The sequence below is a fragment of the Macrobrachium nipponense genome, chromosome 15 (genome assembly GCF_015104395.2).
Source record: "Macrobrachium nipponense isolate FS-2020 chromosome 15, ASM1510439v2, whole genome shotgun sequence".
In the NCBI taxonomy this organism is placed as follows: domain Eukaryota; kingdom Metazoa; phylum Arthropoda; class Malacostraca; order Decapoda; family Palaemonidae; genus Macrobrachium; species Macrobrachium nipponense.
Window position 1 is genome coordinate 38203652 of NC_087208.1, and position 16053 is coordinate 38219704.

A 16053-nucleotide genomic window follows, 5' to 3' on the forward strand; every position below is an offset into this window, starting at 1 on the left:
AAAAAAAAAATCAGATGAACTGCATATGGTAACACTGCTAAAAGCCAATGATGTGAAGAAAAAACGGCATCACTGTTTCGAGTTAGGTATGGGGAGTTCAAGAGAGGAGTGCAAAGCCCTCTGTTGGCAAGATATGGCAACTAAGGTAAGTTAGGTGGGATCAACCCAGCATTTCACTGGTTTTCATATTTCAACACCAAAAACCTCTTAAAATTATCAGTTTATTATTACAGATTTAAAAGTATAACATTTACAGGCACCGCCGACTAAAGTTTAAGTTAAATATGAAATATTGCATTAATAAACACTGAAGCCTATTAAGGACTAAGATACAGGCCTTCCACGGAAGACTTCCTTTGCAGTTTCTGGGCAAAGGGCTTAATTAATATATAAAGGGTACATCTAACGTAGAGAAAGCATTAAATTTATCCTTATTAGCTATACTCTACCCTGGCATCACTACTTAATTACTACCTACAAATATTTGCAATTCTTGTTACCTTCATTATTTCACAACACTTTTGCAGCTGGTTTTTCTTGCCTTGTAGTATTTGTTATGTTATTTCTTTCTCTTTCCAATCTTATTCATAGTCTCAAGTTTTGCATACCGTAATTCTCTTGCATTGTTAAAATTTCATTCTAAAATATTTCTCCTGACAGTCAACATTATTGTATACAGTTGTCCTTTTCTCTCACAGAATCATCCATCTCTTAAGTTTACTTCTCTGCAATTTTTTTGACAATCCAGTCTTTCATTTCCTTATTCAATTTTGCTTCATATGTTGCTTCATTTCCATATTAGTTAAGTGCTTTCTATTCTACAAATATATACCACACCCACTGCCTGGCAGTCTTCTACATTGGCAAAGATAGTACAGATTATCATAGTTCCATAAGTTTTCATTCGTATTTCTGGAAGGATATCTCTAAACTTTCTTTTGTTCCCATATTTCATAATCTCACGAGTCATGATTTCAACTTTTTTTTTCTCTTAATTCAAGGTTACCTTCCACAGTTTACAATCATCTGGGTATTGTTAAGAAATTCACAGTCTCGTGAAAACAAATTGTTAAAAAATATCCACAATTATGTATTAAAAATATATTTCTATGTAAAATAGAACAGACTTTCGAACACCTGAACGCTGATGAGGAACACCGTTTAGGTGTTCGAAAGTCTTTGTTCTATTTTTACATAGAAATATATTTTTAATATATAATTGTGGATATTTTTTTTTTAACAATCTGGGTATTATTAGCAAGTCCATCATCATAATGAACTCTACCTTCCACTTATTTCATATTTACTACGACTAATACCTATGAATTTTCTGGCTTTGAGCTGAAAATCATTTTTGTATATGATAAAAGTAAGGATATAGATTTCCATATTGCAAAAGACCCCTATCTATATCATTGCCAAAAGAAAATAAATTTAATACTTTTTATTTCACATATTACCAGGATACAAGAAAAATATGACAAACACTAATAAATTACCAGAACTATCACGGTATACAATAAAGCCTTACAGTTACAGGATATAGGCATTTCATAATCCGTTTGTCATTAAGCTATGTACTAGACAGGTGTATTTGTAATACTGGCTATTCTATAGCATAGATTGGAAAGAATTATATTTGATCACGTGCTAATATCAGATCACTAAGCATAACGACCTTACCAAATTGAGGTCAACACTTTGCTTAAGATTAACCCAAACTTAACTGGGAAGCAATCTTCTTAATATAACACCAAATAGGAATACAAAGTATAAATTCAATACTAGAATATGAATCAGGATGTAATAAATTATATTATATATACTCCTTCTAGGAAGTACCTAGAGTAGGTGCTACCTCTGTGGTTTTCAGCATGTATGTTTAGGGGGTGGAGCTGCTAGCATTATGCCCCCATGGATGCTCAAGGTTATAATATTACAATATTGTCTTGCTTTTCTCTTACTGGTGACCCATCCTACTGGTTTTTGGGGTGCTGTATTTCGAAAATGAAACAAAAATTCATGTCTTTCTGTTATGCAACGTAACATCAAGGTTTCAGATTACGAAATATTATGGGCCATTATTAGTACTATTCTACAGAAGGTAATTAACGATTAAAATTGGTTAACCATTCATGAAATATTGAATATTTGAATGCCTAGTAGGTTAATGAGTAAGTGACACATTTTACAGCAGTATTTCCTGTGATAATTCATTCACAAGCCAAAATATAGACTAGACATGGGCTAATAAACAGCGTTGCATTTCAAGTAGCCCTAAGATCATTTCTCCATATCTTGTCCTCTCAGCCTAACCCTTAAGTCCTTGGCAGACGAATACCAAATGCTGAAGCTCTCAACGAAGAAGGCCACACCCCCTAAAACCATGCCTAGGGCCAAGAGCATCAGGGGCCCCTGGAAATGGACGATGTTGAGAGCCCTCAGCTCCATAGTATTTGCGGCTTCTGTAGGGAAGTCGCCCGTCCAGCTTTCCAGGCGAGCGCCTGCTTCCAGCTTTTGCCTCCTGCGGCTCTGTCGACCAACTCTCTTAGCCTCTTCCAGCCAGTCTTCCATCCACTTGTCATAGATGCCTCCCTGAGGGAGATGGTAGGGGGAGGGTTAGGTTACAGAGAAACTATGAATTATGGGATAGTGAAATGCAAAAGGCTTTTTCCTTAAAAGGGTCATCACGTAACCTGTTTCCAGATATTGATAAAAATAAAATCATGAATTTTATAAAATCCGATGGAACTAACGTTGCTTTCTCTAAAAGTGTACATAACCTTGCTAATTTTTTTTTCCTAAAGAGATGGCTGTGACTATCCAGAATTGTGGTTATGTAAATATGTCCAATACTTGAAATTTGTGTGGCGGGCATCGCTGTGCTATCACATGCTGGAAGAGTTGCATAGACGTATTATCAGGAAGTTTTCAATTTATTTTTACTTGTTTACCTACTCATTTTGGCGAATTTCCCGTTCGTTATCTCAAAGATACCAGATACATTATATTCAGCAACCTTTGTAACTCTTATATGTTACTGGAATATCTTAGTGATGCAAGATTTTCCACAACACGGGTGTGTGGTTGTCATCAAATTCCTTTTCACTGTCAACAAAAGCCACCATAAAGAGATTCCTAAATCCCATATATTCCTCCTCTTTCGTAATAGATTCCAGATCATATTTTGTCTTCATTCTAATGTTCTTGTCAAGACTCAGATCGGATAAACTACTAAAAAGCTTATATTATGAACACTGACTAAAATTAGACTAACGTGTTCCACTCACCTCAATCAAAGCCAATATGACAAAATCTAAATCATTTTTATAAGGGGCATCGTGGGGTATGGGCCAAGCGTTGTAGATGGGCATGATCGTTTCCCTGCCCACATACAGCGGTGACGTCCCGTCAGCCTCCGTGTAACGATATGCAACATCGTACTGAAGGAAACGCAGCGAGCCGAAGTGGGGGTATCTGTGAGCCAAGAGAGCAAACTGTAGCTTTCCTCCAGTTCAAGGTTAGGCTACGGGGCGCTCTGACTTCCTCCGTGTTTCTTGAGGTCTATTAGCTGTTTTCAGGGTTAGGCCAACTATGGCAAATGTCAAGGTCCTTCCAATATACTCAGAATAATAAAACTGAAGGGTCATGGTAAGTGTAAAGGAGACGGTCATGCTACGATATCGTCTATGTATTTTTCTGACTAAATGATATAGAAAATGGGATATGTATATAATACAGCCCACGCGAGATAATTTGAGAATACTGAAGCCATGGTAAGTGTAAAGGAGACGGTCATGCTACGATATCGTCAATGTATTTTTCTGACTAAATGATATAGAAAATGGGTATTTTTCTAAATGATATAGAAAATGGGTACTTTTCTAAATGATATAGAAAATGGGATATGTATATAATACAGCACACGCGAGATAATTTGAGAAATTTACGGAGTTGGTGGGAAATTAGCCGTCTATTGTTTATATTTCTGTTCTCATCCCCGAGGGGCTGGTGTTAAAAACTGCAATATTGGGGGCTTCTGCCATGTTTAGTACCAACCTCTAGGTCTAGGGGATAAAAGTAAAAACATAAATGACAGCCAGTAAATTTCTAAAGGTCTCAGTAAGTTTCTCAAATGATCTCACTTGCACTGTCTTACACATTTATATATGCCATTGTCTATAGTGTCTAGTAAAAAACTTACATAAATAAACAATATCTCGGCGCAGCTGTCTCCTTTACACTTACAGAATCTATAACTTGGTTTATATAAGGTACATTAAATTCCAACGTTTCTCAAGAACTCGTGGGACAATAAATCTGAAATCTGAAAATGAGAGCATTAAAGTCTACCCTGTATAACACTTATAGACACCAAGGTTGATTGGCAGATGTCCATTTTACTAGGAGAGAATTTAATCAGTGACCTCTGACCCTTGGCCTAAATTGATGAGACAAACTTCACTGAAGACTCTAAATTAAATTACTTTTCCATATTCTTATTTTCTTGACGTAGCTTTGTCCTACTCGGTACTGTAAAATGCATGGCAGCTAATATCACTCTTAGTATACAGTGAGTCAGCCTGAGATTGGCTCTGGAATTATTTAAATATTTGAGTAAAAGTGACTGCAGTGACTATGCAGTATTCTGAATCTCCTCACTATTTGTATAAGGATGTTATATTGTCTTTGAAGTCCTTTAGAAAAATGAAATAGTATGAGCAACAATACTTTGAAATAACATTCTTATAAAACTATAAGCAATAAAAAATAAAAATTGAAAGTATTAAAAATAAATATACAGAAAAAATAATTATGAAACAATAAGAAAAATATATGAACAAAACTAACTGAGAATTAATACAACTTGAAAATACTCTCCTTACTTTTTCTCCAGTGTAAGTCTGAGGCCTTCTTCGATTTCATACCCCAATTCCATCATGTTGCCCAGGGTCCTCATCGACTCCGTTTCAGAGTTCCTCAGGATTTCCCGAAGGGGATTTCCAAAGCTGGGCATCGTTATCCTGAGGAAGGAGGTCAAAATATAGTACCGTGAAATATGAGGACCGAGTTGCCTATGCTACGTATTACCATGCAATAGGCATAAAATTCATCATATGGAGGAGGAATTAGTACCTTTGAACAACTTTCGTCAGTTCCTCCAGAGTCTCAGGCCTCGGTGGGTATCTGGGTGCAATAAGAAAAGCCATCAAATTCCCCCTGTAAACTGATCCCACGATGAAAGCAAATACCAACCAAATCAGCAACAAGACTCTGGTGGAAGGTGTCTCTGGCAGACGGTTGCTTAGCGCTTGACCCAAGAGTGTCCCCAGTAAGTCCAAAATGACAAGTTCAGAGGAGTGTTTCTTGAGGTCTTGTAGCTTCTCTGAGCCTCTGATGACCTGAGAAGAAATTTACTTAGAAAAGGGCGATTATGTGGACTGTGTTTATACTGTTCCCCAGTCTATAAATCTACTTTCTGATTAAAACCAGCCAACATAAGAAGCGATTCATTTGCATAGAATCAAAGAATGTGGACTAGGCCTACTGTTCTTCAATCTATAAATCCATTTTCTGATTAAAATCAACCAACATAAGAAGCGATTTATGTGCACAGAGTCAAAAAGTGTGTACTAGGCCTACTGTTCTTCAATCTATAAATCCATTTTCTGATTAAAATCAACCAACATTAGAAGCGATTCATGTGCACAGAGTCAAACAGTGTGGACTAGGCCTACTGTTCTTCAGTCTATGAATCAATTTTCTGATCACACTGACCTACCCCAATCAGTCCTATGCAAGCTATCACAGACGATCCCAGGATACAGAGCCAAACTTCATTAGTTAAAGGGTAGTACAGACTCTGCCACTTAGGCTCAGGAACCGGTTTAGCCATGACGAAGGCGATGTTGATGTCGTGTTCATAAGTCCTCGTGTAATCGAATCTCTTCAGCCTTGACTGGTACACGGCGTGAATGATAGGTGAAAACCAGGCTTTACGTTCTGTTACCTTTTGAACTACCTGAGAAAATGTCTAGAGTTAGACTTGAAAACGTTATAGTCATCAGGCATTCTGTAATAGCAATGAAATTGTCAAAACATTACATAATTATACCTGCAAAGATGCCTATTTGACTGATAAGATTGTAATGATTAGACAATCTCACGCAACGATACCTATGAAGTTTAGAATTAGACTTAATTAGACCTGACAGACTGTAACCATTGGATAGTCTTACGTAACTATACCTCTGAAGACGTTTAGAATTAATTGGACTATATTAATTGAACTGTCTTACATAGCAATACCTGTAAAGGTGTCTAGAATTAGACTTAGACTTGTAATTATTGGACAATCCGTAACAGCAATGATTTTGTTAAAATGTTATGTAACTATACTTGTGAAGACATTTAGAATTAGATGCCATTAAATTTAAGATACTATCATCATAGGACAATCCATAACAGAAGTGGTTTAGTCAATCCGTAACGCATCTGTAATTACAAATAACTTTCCTATTCCTTAATTTTATCGAAGGGAAAGAGGTACGTACATTACTGTAACGCTTGAAAGATAAGATCATTATTGGGGTAGTAAATGACAGTAACTAAAATGGTAAGATATCTGTAAGAAATGTTTTGAGGACTGGAATTTTGGACATAACTTTATTTAACCAAAAATTTACGTACTGAAATTCCCACAATAAACAATTAAATCCCAATTAAAGACTATTTGAAGTGGTGCTCCATTATAAAAAGAAAATCTGGGTGAAAGAATTAACATACAGAACTGTATTAGAACAAAGTCCAAAATACTGTAGACTTCTTGGTAGAGTTATGCAAGACTTACTATACAAGTTAGTATGACGTAGATTCGCACATTAAAAGGCTAATAAATATTATTTTCCCACTTAATCCAAAAGATGAAGACCTTAAGAATGTGGAGAATAGTGTACACAAGCTAATAAATAGAAGTCCCCTCACTTAGTCTAAAGGTGAGACCTTCAAAACGTGGAGAATACCGTACGTACGCTGTTAGCCAATAAACAACATTCTCATCACTTTATCCCAAGATGGGACCTTCGATAGTTGGAGAATTTTATACATTTCAGAAGCCTATAATAGTACTACATATTACTATTCCCTTCACCTCATCCCAGGTCGTGACCTCCAAAGGCCTCCCGGTAAAGTTGAGGGTCGATTCCATGGCATCCAGCATCAGTTTGTCAGAGCCTGTGTAGATTTTGTCGCCATGGGAGTTCGTCTCTTCCATCCAGTAGGGCCTGTAAGGCAGTGCGGTGAAGTTGACGGTTGCACCATACAAGCTGTTGGAAGAATTTATTTTTTTTTTTTCTCTCTCTCTCCTCTCTCTCTCTCTCTCTCTCTCTCTCTCTCTCTAGCATATTCCAATGCTGACCATTTACATAACGGTATTTTTGAAAATCTGAATTTTCAAAACAAGATTTCCTCCTCAATAATTGATAAATTCAAAATTCCAAACCTTATGGCACTAGATATGAATTGTGGAGTAATATTGTGATTTTATGTTGACATATATAATTACTTGTGAGATAAAGGAAGTGTAGGTAGGAGAAGAGCTTTGTGGTTGTGTTGCCTTACTTGGAGAACTTTTTTGGGAGCAGGGGCCGGTCCTCTTGCAAGATTAGACCGCCGGGATGGTGCCAGTGGCCTAATCTGACCCACCGCCTGCCGGAGGCAGTGAAAGGCATATGGTAGTACAAGTTCCATCTGAAATAGGTTGGGATAATGGATAAATAGCTTTTTCATACGTCCATATTCCTTGTATATCGCTGATATAGCATATAAGACTTTGTAATCGAGGGATTCCTGGAGATAAGACAGAGGCTGTCAAACCTCTTGGAGCTTCCGCCGGAGGATTTCCTGTCGGAAGATTTCCCGCCGGGGGATTCTGGAGCGAAGACGAGCGCATTGTACATGGAAAAGGTCCAGTGAGCTGAAAGGGCCTCCACATCCTGAGGGCGCAGACGACCAACTGCAATCAGAGTGGACGTCCCCGACAGGAGGCGTCCTCTCAAGGACGACTCGGCGAAGGACTCCAGGAAATCCAGGCTGTCGCTCACCACGACGACTATGACGCAATGGAAGCGAAGTCGTATCTGCGGGCACCGGAGAAAAAGCAAATACTGCACTGGTCACTCCATAGGCTGAGAGAGAGAGAGAGAGAGAGAGAGAGAGAGAGAGAGAGAAACTCACCTCTCTGGCGACACTTGTCATTCTGTCGCTGACGGTGAAATTGTCGCTGGTTCCTTCGGCAGAGTTGTCGAATAGGGCTGTCCCTTGGAACTCCAGTGACTTGGCCATGTCCTGTGGATATGAATAAAGTATAAACAAAGCTAGGCCTATGAATAAATGAATATTGTATATGTATTGTAGGCCTGCCTATCGCCTATGGCAAATTCTTGTCATAAATTAGTAACTTTCTCACATGAAAGTAAATGTTTTAATACTAGTTCATTCACTGGTCAATATAAATATGATAACTTTGACAATTATCAATACAGAACTATGCCACGGAAATCTTCACTGATTACTGCCTTTATTACTTTCTTTATATCATGTAACGACTACGATTCCTTATTCATGACATACAATGTCTAAACTTTGGTTAGGCCAATATTTACGGTAATGATTCTTTAATTCCTTCATTATAGTGCAATTGGTTTTATATCATACTACTAAAAACAATGGCGTGCCTTAACCTGATGAGTACATAAATAAGTATGTATTTAGAACAGTTTTAGGATAAACTGCTCTTTCTCTATCAAGACTTGATTCATTCGAATCAAAATCCCAAAATTATCTGAATGAAGAGGATCTTCTAAAAATCAACATTTGGTTCCTGTGGTAAGGGTGTAAGAATACTACCACAGTAGGTCCTGCGTGTCGTAAAAGGCGACTAAAAGGACAGCTGCTGTCTTGCAGATTTACCTTTTCGTAAAAGGCCAGACCCACCGCCATTAACTGTGGAAACTGCTGCTGTGAGGCAGAGAGTGCCAGTCGACAAAGCAGAAGTCTACAAACTTCTCAGAGACGCTCAAGGAAACACAGATAAAAGTGGTTATACCCCAGCAAATTTCTAATATAGACGAGACAGGGCTTTTCTGGAATAAAATGCCAGACAGAATGTACATCAGCCGTGAAGAGAAGATAATGCAAGGATTAAGGCAGCGAAGATAGGCTAACGTCACAGCTAGGTGGTAATTGTTCGGGAGACATGACGCTAAAACCTCTCCTCGTGTATCTGGAAGCAAATTTACGGGCACTGAAAAATATCACAAAAAGTTCTCTACCCGTAATCTGGATGGCCAATAAGAAAGCGTGGTTGACTCTTGCTGTACTTGAGGACTACTTAGTTTTTCCATCATTTTATCCCCGAAGTCAAACTGTACTGCAGAGAGTCTGAGAGAATAACATTCCATTTCAGATTCTCCTAATATTGGACAATGCTCCTGGTCACCCTACAACACTTAGATGATTTCCATTAGGATGTTCAAGTTCTTTATTTGCCACCTAGTACAACTTCACTCATTCAGCCAATGGATCAGGGCGTAACAGCAAATTTCAAAAAATACTACACTCACCGTCACATGAGAAAAATGACAGATGTGACCTTACGTGACTTATGGAAGGGTTACTTGTACAATTGTGTAAAGAACATTGATGCTGCATGGCGTGAGCTTGTGATCAACATGAATGGAGTATGGAAGGCCTTATGCCCACAGTTTGTAAATGACTTCAGAGGGTTTAATTAAGAGCAGGAAAAGGGATTAGTTAACAGTCTCGTTGACAAATGTGAAAAGTTAAACCTTGACATAAGGGAAGAGGGCTTTCATGAGCTATTTGACAGTCAATAGAATAGTTTTGTGTGTGTGTGTGTGTTTACGTTGCACGGAACCAGTGGTTATTCAGCAACGGGACCAACGGCTTTACGTGACCTCCGAACCACGTCGAGAGTGAACTTCTATATCACCAGAATTACACATCTCTAACACCTCAGTGGAATGCCCGAGAATCGAACTCGCAGCCACAGAGGTGGCACGCCAAGACCAAACCGACCACGCCACTGAGGCGCTGAATGAGGATTTGATGGAACTGGCACAACAACAACAACAACAGATGAACTTGACGAAGAAGTTATTCCCATAAAGAAGTTTGAAACAAAATTCACAGAAAAAAAGTGTTGACTGCTTTTGCGAATCAGGACCCCAAAGTTGAAAGATTCTCAAAAGTAGCAACAACAGTCAATTATCATGTTATCCAGTATTATCGTATCTTATATGATGGAAAGAAAAGAAAATCCAACTTCAAGAACCTCTCCACCTCCTCGCTGAAGGAAGCCTCCTTCCCAAAGAATTCGTTGCCGAAGGAGGAGACGATGAAGTAGATGCTTCAAGGGTAAGAAGACTGTACGTGTATTTTGCATTTACTGTATTATAATTTAATGTTAGGTCTCATATATCATTTGTGTTGATAAAATACTCAATATAAAATACAGTAACATACTTGGGGTTTAGTTTGAAAAGCCATAAATAATAGTACTTGTACGAACAAAATGAACTTTTACTCGTATCTAAGTAGAGGGGCGCCTATTATATTTTGTCATTCTGAAAAAGATTAGGCTTATTTATAGTTCACAAATTACCTTGGCCAGGGCTCCATAGCCCGAGGTCTCGCCGTCAGTGAAGAGGAGATAGGAGCAGTTACGCCAGAGGTAAGCAATCGATAACACAACCGGTGTGATTTCGTTAGTACCATCTCTAGTCTCACCAAACTGTGCTGTCAAAACTGGAGTTGATATTGAAGAGAAAAGATTAATTCTTATGTATGAACAATCTATATTCTTTCTTCCGTGAGGGAGGGAAATTAGTCTTTATTTCATTACATAATAACATGATTCTTTACAGTTCTTGGGATAATTACATTAATGGTTGTATAAAGAATATCAACACCTGCCGTTGTAATCGGGCAATTATGTCAACGGATCTAGCAAATCTGAGCTTAAATTTACTCAGCTATTCACTTCTCTCATCAAATTCATTTAAATTTATATATATATATATATATAGATATATATATATATATATATATATATATATATTCAGCTAAGACCACAGGAAAAATAAAAGAGGAGCACCAAGCGCTTTTGTGTTAGTTGAAATAAAACATGGTAGCGCTCCGTACTCATTCTTGTATTTTTCCAGTGGCCTTAGCTGCATAAATAGTCACATGTCCATCCAGTGACATAAGCAGATATATATTATATATATAAAATTATATATATATATATATAAATATTATATATAGTATAATTATTATATAAATATATATATAATATATATCATATACATATACCCAAATATATATATATATATATATATATATATATATATATATATATATATATAGATATATAACTGAATCACGAAAATATGGAACATGATGAATATGTAAATATCTATAAAGACAAAATTCACGAAGGAAAGAAAAATGACGGAGTTCTGTAAAGGCCTTTCGACTTCTTGTCCTTTACTTAGCAGACTGAAGAGATATAAAAATAAGTTCACAAAGAAATCTTGTATAAATGGCAGATGGCGATTACTAAGGAAAAAATGTGTACCAGGAATATGTATATATATATACATATATATATGTATATATATATATATATATATATATATATATATATATAAAGATATATATATATATATTTATATATATATATATATATCAATAGAGGGATCCACAGTAAATATCCTTGTTTATCTATATAACTATATTTGTATAAATATATTATGTAGATAAACAAGGATATTACTGGGTGGATCCCTCTATTGATTTATTAGAAGCACGATACAGTGTTTTTATTTTGCATATATATATTATATATATATATATATATATATATATAGATATATAGATATTTGAATAACTAATTAGTCTCACCTGAACTTGTACTTAGAGCTATGAGCAGAAAGCAATGCCAACCTGGCCACTCGATTTTCATTTTCTGGTTTTATTCACTCTGAAAAATGATGTAGTTTTGTGTTATTCAATGTAATGATTATTTTTAAATAAAGAAAGTGGGAATTTTTCTTTATTTTTTTAATATTCATAGGTCTTTTACTAAGTTTTTCTCTTTTATGAGTTAGGTAAGTCTAAGGTCTAAGCCACATGAGTTACTCAAGAAATTATAGAAATAATGATTAAAATTATATATATATATATATATATATATATATATATATATATATATGATATATATATATATAATAACAGGGGAACTGCCCCCGTTATCCACTTTGGTAGCGATAGCCAGAAGCGGAAGGCAAGCTGGGTTTTTGGTAACACTTTCCCCCCCTCTCTCTCTCTCTCAGACATAGGCAAAAGCCCCCCCCACTCTCTCTCTCTCTCTCTCTCTCTCTCTCTCTCTCTCTCGACTCGCAACCTCTCTCTCTCTCTCTCTCGATAACCTCTCCTCCATTTCATTAGGTCATCAAATCAGAGACATGGATTACAAAAATAGACATTTATTGGAAGCAAAGCATTAATTGAATAACTCAGATTCTTACAGGATAATTAAATGGAATGATAACTCAAAGTTCAGATCACACAGATAACCCCCAGGTATTTTAATAGCCTTAATCAGTAATTAGTCACACCATTTATCCCTTCTCCAAAATATAGTTCCCTCCACACAGTCCCCTCCACTAGGACACAGTCCCCCTCACTAGATCCGCCTGTTTAAAAGAACAGGAGAACACACTAGTGAGCATATACAATTGCAAAGACAAAGTCAAAAGATTAAATGAAATAGAACATCTTTACAAAATATCAAAAATACAGTCAAGCCACAACTTTGGTTAAAGCACAATAATTCTTACCCATCTCAAGCCTAGAATCTCCAAGCACTCTTAAAAGGAAACTCTTTGGCATACGCCATCGTGGCTCTGCCTTTCTCGCACAGACCTCCCCGTGAGTCTCTCTATGCCATTATGAACGGACATAGCTCATACGGACGCATGAATTCACACTCTTCGTCCACACCCTGAAACCACTCTATACTGGTTTCAAAGTCACCTTCTCGAACGCCCATAACTACGGGACGATCGTTGACCTGCTTAGTAAGGATCTTAATGTCACACCATCCCAAAAAAGTTATCAGCATTCTTAAGCTGTCGCTCGGACTCTCTGTCTCTAAGGAAGTTAAAAATGATGAGTCTGTACATTCCCCCTTTTTACATATATATATATATATATTTTATATATATATAGATATATTATATATATAATATATAAATGTAATAGATATTAAATTCATGATCAGTAACGTAATTATTTTGCAAGTAAAGGCTTCACCAGTGATTTTTTTTCTATTTATTTTAACTGAAAATATTCCGTGATATTTTTTCCTCATTTATTGAAGACTGAAAACATTATCACCGTCCATATCCCTAGATAATGTTTTAAGAGTCTGTAATGTTTTAGAATTATTAAGGTTAGGTCTTACGAAATTAAAACAATTCCGATGTATCTGAAGCCTGCATGGGTGCCTATAGGTCTAACGCTAAAGGGAGCCAATGCTATTTAGTATAGTTAATTATAGCAACTCCATCTTAGCCCTATAGGCCTAGATCTCGAATTCAACCAACTTCTGTGATTTTTTGTTTTTATTCAAGTTGTGTTGACTGATTTTATTGTTTTCATTAACAGCACAAACAGCGTTAGGCCTAGAAAAATGTAGGTTCCATACCACGCTGTGTGAATTATACGTGAATAAGCAATGCTCTCAAGCTCCCGTTCCAGAATTTATGAATTTCCATGTCTCTTCAGTGACGAATTAGTGAGGTCTACAAGACCATAAATTCGCTCTTTTAATGATTGAAAGATTGTTTGAAACTAAAACAAATGAGGGAAGGATACTGAAAATGAGGAACAATTATTGTGAGGATCGAAGTCTGTGAGTGAACCCCCATTGGTGAGAAGTGGAAAAAGACTTTAGAAGGTCTATTATTTCACTCTAAAGCACAATTATGGGAATCAATTAGCGCAGTGTAATTAAAAATAGATGAAAATAAAGTATATACGACGGAGAGAACAGAACTTAGTTTGAAGAATCTATGGAAAACATATATAATAATTTGTCTAACACGATCTTACTTATGGCGACCATGCTAAACGGTTTATATAGTTAGTTCAAAATATGCTCCACAGAACAGTCCTTTTTTTCCATAAAATATCAACCAGATAAATTATAAGTTCATTTATGAAAAACGTTTAAAATAAATGGGCTGATCATGATGCTTGAATGGAACCTCCTAAATTAGACCAACGAAGACCTCTGGAAAGTCAGCAAAATGATAAAAAAATATTCGTAATAAATCTAATAAACCCACAATACTCAACGGTTCTAGAAAATACAAATACAAATCACAAATATAACAATGTACGGCCATTCATGGAATTAGCGCTCCTAAGCAAAAATAATATATATAATAAAAACTCTCTTACCACAAACCTTGCCCGTTACTGTCACGTAGGCCTATGGGTAAGTATTTTTTTTTTTTTTGCTCTCTCTCTCTCTCTCTCTCTCTCTGTCTCTCTCTCTCAGTGGTTGCAAAACTCAGACTGAGCGATGCAATGGTTGATTGCGATAGACTTTCTGTCCCATAACAAAGACTAAGCACGCCATTGGGTGGCAGGGATGGACGCATGCGCAGGGAACTAATTCGTAAGAGAGCTTCCAGCCAATCATTACCGTCGAGTTAATAGATTCTGTTGGTTAATGAAATGATAAATTAGAAAGACGGTTAAATAATGCTTGCTGAGGATTAGCCATTTTCAGCTAGGACGAATCTGATCATGAATAGATCATTGTTTGCGGTACGTAGCCGAAGATGAATCATAGACTATAGAGATTCGAGGTCAGCCGTCCAACATGGCTCTATAGATCAAATGCTGTTTGCCACGACTGATTAATAAATGCAGAAATTAATATAATAAGCCATGAATATACAACCACATATTGTTTATTTCCTGACCTCTGTTTTATCTTGAATTTGTTTAGCGGATTTCTCATCATCGTTTGGTTTTTATATTAACTTTTTTTATTTATTAACTCCTAACGTCTTTGCATGCACTTTGGTTCATTTCGTTGTGTAGATATTCATCAATAACGCAAACAGCAAGCCTTGGTTTCAAAATCTTAATCTATAAATTATAATTAAACCGTAATTTAAACCGGTTTTTTAATCTTAAAATGTTAGGCCTATAAGTTGATTCTCCATGTCTTCGGATGCTCTCTGGTTCATTTCGTTATGTAGATATTCATCAATAACGCAAACAGCAAGCCTTGGTTTCAAAATCTTAATCTAAATTATATTCAACCCTTAATTTAAACCGATTTTCTAATCCTAAAATGTTAGGCCTATAAGCTGATACTCCATCCCTCTACAGGGAAGCCATATAGGCCTACAGGCGTGAGCTTGTAGTGGATACAATGAAGAGTATAATCTCGGATACATGGCCATATCCGGAACCTCAGAGCAATCTCGGATAGGCCATAAAAGGCAAAAATTAATATATTCCGGGCTTATTTTTTTCATATTTCTTTACATTGCTTTAAAAATGCAAACAAACAAGTTCCCTAGCAAAGACAGAAGCAACTGATTAGTATACGCATAGAATATTTCTCAAAAAGGGACAGATACGACAGGTATAATATATATTTTAAAAATTTCACGTTCTAAGGGCATTTTTAAATCGATTTTATGACAGTAAAATTCATTTTTCCTCAATTTTCAGACGGTATGAAGGATTATTGTTGTCGTGATAACTCAGAATCCTACTTTTTTTTTTTTTTTTTTTTTGAGCGAAAAGCTGTACTAGCATATACAAATACATCCATACAATATCTAAGAATGTCTTGCATGTTCTTATATCCATTTTTCGTTGAAAAAAAAAAATATTCTTAGTGCACTTTTGAATATCAATACATAGTTTGTTATTCTTCTA

General features: G+C 36.3%; 1 protein-coding gene and 1 long non-coding RNA gene across 2 annotated transcripts; both read right to left on the reverse strand.

Annotated features, from left to right (window-relative positions):
* Positions 1 to 2035: 2035 nt before the first annotated feature.
* Positions 2036 to 5016, reverse strand: LOC135226801 (uncharacterized). Its single transcript, XM_064266493.1, has 3 exons — positions 4887 to 5016; positions 3291 to 3477; positions 2036 to 2595 (listed from the first exon to the last, which is right to left on the reverse strand). Exons 1-3 carry the CDS (start codon positions 4958 to 4960, stop codon positions 2284 to 2286), a joined length of 573 nt encoding a protein of 190 aa, XP_064122563.1. The 5' UTR covers positions 4961 to 5016; the 3' UTR covers positions 2036 to 2283.
* A 3195-nt stretch (positions 5017 to 8211) lies between these two features.
* LOC135226802 (uncharacterized) lies at positions 8212 to 12066 on the reverse strand. The gene is made up of 3 exons (XR_010317287.1): positions 11986 to 12066; positions 10685 to 10827; positions 8212 to 8346 (listed from the first exon to the last, which is right to left on the reverse strand). It is a non-coding gene; the product is annotated as an uncharacterized LOC135226802 (long non-coding RNA).
* Positions 12067 to 16053: the final 3987 nt, after the last annotated feature.

What these genes read in the sequence shown, in the direction of transcription:
- LOC135226801 (XM_064266493.1), bottom strand. Translation starts at nt 4,960, where the DNA reads ATGAGGACCCTGGGCAACATGATGGAATTGGGGTATGAAATCGAAGAA. An exon ending in AGACTTACACTGGAGAAAAA is followed by an intron (nt 3,478 to 4,886) that starts GTAAGGAGAGTA and finishes CTTGGCTCACAG; the next exon opens with ATACCCCCACTTCGGCTCGC. An exon ending in TCATATTGGCTTTGATTGAG is followed by an intron (nt 2,596 to 3,290) that starts GTGAGTGGAACA and finishes CATCTCCCTCAG; the next exon opens with GGAGGCATCTATGACAAGTG.